The 2,823-nt window shown below is 38.4% G+C and overlaps 1 protein-coding gene and 1 long non-coding RNA gene across 2 annotated transcripts; one reads left to right on the forward strand and one right to left on the reverse strand.

Annotated features, from left to right (window-relative positions):
• Window positions 552-2,231, forward strand: LOC104726849 (probable inactive poly [ADP-ribose] polymerase SRO5). The gene is made up of 4 exons (XM_010445798.2): window positions 552-1,228; window positions 1,332-1,576; window positions 1,659-1,777; window positions 1,870-2,231. Exons 1-4 carry the CDS (start codon window positions 720-722, stop codon window positions 1,975-1,977), a joined length of 981 nt encoding a protein of 326 aa, XP_010444100.1. The 5' UTR covers window positions 552-719; the 3' UTR covers window positions 1,978-2,231.
• On the reverse strand, window positions 2,293-2,823 carry LOC104726850. The gene is made up of 2 exons (XR_758097.1): window positions 2,764-2,823; window positions 2,293-2,682 (listed from the first exon to the last, which is right to left on the reverse strand). It is a non-coding gene; the product is annotated as an uncharacterized LOC104726850 (long non-coding RNA).

Here is a 2,823-nt window from a genome sequence, read left to right on the forward strand (position 1 = left end):
CCCTCCCCCCCCCCCAATATTAATTTGTAGATCACATTCACATTGTTTATCGATTAATTTAGTTATGAACATACGAAATTCTAAGTTTCTAACTATATTAAAATATTGACCTATAAATATCATTTAAGAAATTGATAATGGTTACGTATAAAACATGTTACGTGTGTCGGTGTTGGCCTCTCGAATAAGAAGACTCAAACAAAATATACACACATTCTCAACGTCCACAAGCAAACGGAGAGTATTATTCAATTCAAAGGTGTATCATTTCGTCATTTCACCTTACGTCTAAACCCCCACCACTTGGTTCAAAGGCTAGTTTCGTCATTTTCACATAAGCCAACCCAACCCAACCAGCTTAACGAACTCCAACACGGAATAGACCCATCAAAGGAAAGATTAAAGAAGAAGAAAAAAAAAACAGCTTGCGGCCGCAACTTACCACAAAAGAAATGTAATTTAATGTGTTTACGTCTTCTCCACGGAGAAAAAGACAAGAGAACTTGTGAGTATTTTATTTTTATATTAATTCAAGAATTGCAAAACCGACGGTAATAACAGAAACAAAAGGCGGTTCTTTTTTCCATTTCTGTAATTATTTTCTTTCTATATATGTACTTGGGATTTGGATTGGAGCTCAAGTTCTTGTGTTCTCTCTTTCTCAAGAAAACAAAATCAAACTTTTCAAAAGAGCTTCAAGATATTTTTCTTTTCAACCAATGGATTATTACGTAAGAACCGAAGTTGTTGAAGCTGGTTTTGATGATGATTCAGAGCAAGAAGTATCAACGATATCTGAATCTTGTGGAAGCTGTGATTATTCGTATTCTGCTGCTGCTGATCCACGCCGACCACCGTCATCATCTTTTGCTGACGAGCTCGGGCTTATGGAGTTGCTTGAAGGAGATAAAGCTCATGATCTCATCTTTCGTAATTGTAAATCTGGTCTCGGTGATCAATGCCAGATTCTCTCTGTTCTCCGTAACGGTTTCAGAACCGTTGGATCTCGTGCCAAGTTCAAGACTTTTCAGATTTTTCAAGAGGCGGTGCACACGAAACACGCCGGAGAAGACGGAGGAGGAGGAGCTAAGGTGAAGTACGGTTGGTGCGCCGTCGCGAAACAAGAGCTGAAAACGATTTTGGAGTATGGGTTTAGCCAGCCGCCGTCAAACGATGGTTCTTATGGCCGTGGATTGTATCTTTCCCCGGATAACTCTCCTCTTGATTGGTAAATTTCTGAGTTCTGTCTAAAGCTTTGATTTTTTTTGTTCTTTCTTTTTTTTGGGGACTCAATCTCATGTTTTGGTGCTTGTTTGTTTGTTTTGTTTTAGTTTGAAGGAAACAGCTTCAGAAACAGAAGATGGGATGAGATTCTTGTTGCTTTGTAGAGTCCTACTTGGCAAATCAGAGATTGTTCCTCAAGGCTCGATTCAGTCATGTCCGAGTTCACCAGAGTTTGATTCTGGTGTCGATGATTTAGCTTCTCCGAAGAAGTACATTGTTTGGAGTACACATATGAACACGCATGTCTTGCCTGAGTTTCTGGTTTGCATCAAAGCTCCGTTTAACTTAACTCGTAAGCAAAACCTCAAAAAATCTTGAATTTTTCTTTGTTCTTCTTGATTCTGGTTTTTGACATTATTATTACTGTTCTGCAGGTAGTGCAAAGAGATTGAGATCTCCATGGATGGCATTTCCTGTATTGATCAAAGCATTGTCAAAGTTTCTATCTCCTTCTCAGATACTTGTCATTCAGAAACACTACAAAGATCAACAAGTAAGTGCTTTTTGTTGTTGTTTGTTTCTAACTTCCATTATCTGTTCTGGTGATTTCACATTCTAATTGTTGCTTTCCTTTGGATTTAACAGAACAGGAGAATCTCCCGGAGCGAACTGATACAAAGAGTCAGAAGTATAACTGGAGACAAATTACTAGTTCACATCATCAAAGCTTTCGGACACAAAGTACAACGCTAAAAACCCCATTGCAGATCACTTTGGTTTTTTTTTTGTTTCAAGGACACAATCGCCATGGTTGTCTTTGTCTGTTTTACAAACACCAGAAGGATCGGGACTGGTGAACAAATGGTCATGTTTGGAGTCTCCAAAATCATAGAGTAGTCTTTTTTCTTTTCCCCATGATAGTGATGAAAAAAAATTGTTCAATAGAGATCAGATTAGGGTTTTGATACATTATTAATGAAGAACATTAACAACAAGTTACAATCTTAGTTTTCTTTTCACTCTTGTTTCAAAATCATTTGTATCATTGTCTATCTTGCTGACTTGAGCTGAACAAAAATAAATATTATATAACCAGAGATTCTGGAGGACTTATAATAGTTCCTCTTGAGTTTCACAATAGATATCTCTCTGTCTTAATCCCTCAACCCCTTGACTAAGTCAACCCCGTTGAAAACTTCATGTTTCAATCTCTTATTCCCTCCCACTGAAACTACTAGTAGAGATAACTACAAAACTCATTTTTATTCGAAGCAACAGCAAACTACGGGATTACTTTATTATTAGTGGATACACCACTCCTAAGTAGATGGAGGAAGTTCCCAACCATGTGGAACTGGACCATAGTCATAGATGACCTCTCTGTGGCATGACCAGACCAGCTTTATCGCCTCAGGTGTCCCTATCCCGGCCCCTCTCGGGTCCCCCGCAGGTCCGAACCTGTTTTTGTGTAATAAATTAGCTTTTCCCCATACAAAAAGAAAGATTTGTTCAATTTTGGATTGTTTATATTTCTCTTACCAGTGATTCTGAGGAGCTCCAGTTGTTCTTCCTCTGAGTCCAGCGTATGTAGTCCCATTC

The sequence above is a fragment of the Camelina sativa genome, chromosome 11 (genome assembly GCF_000633955.1).
Source record: "Camelina sativa cultivar DH55 chromosome 11, Cs, whole genome shotgun sequence".
Classification (NCBI taxonomy): domain Eukaryota; kingdom Viridiplantae; phylum Streptophyta; class Magnoliopsida; order Brassicales; family Brassicaceae; genus Camelina; species Camelina sativa.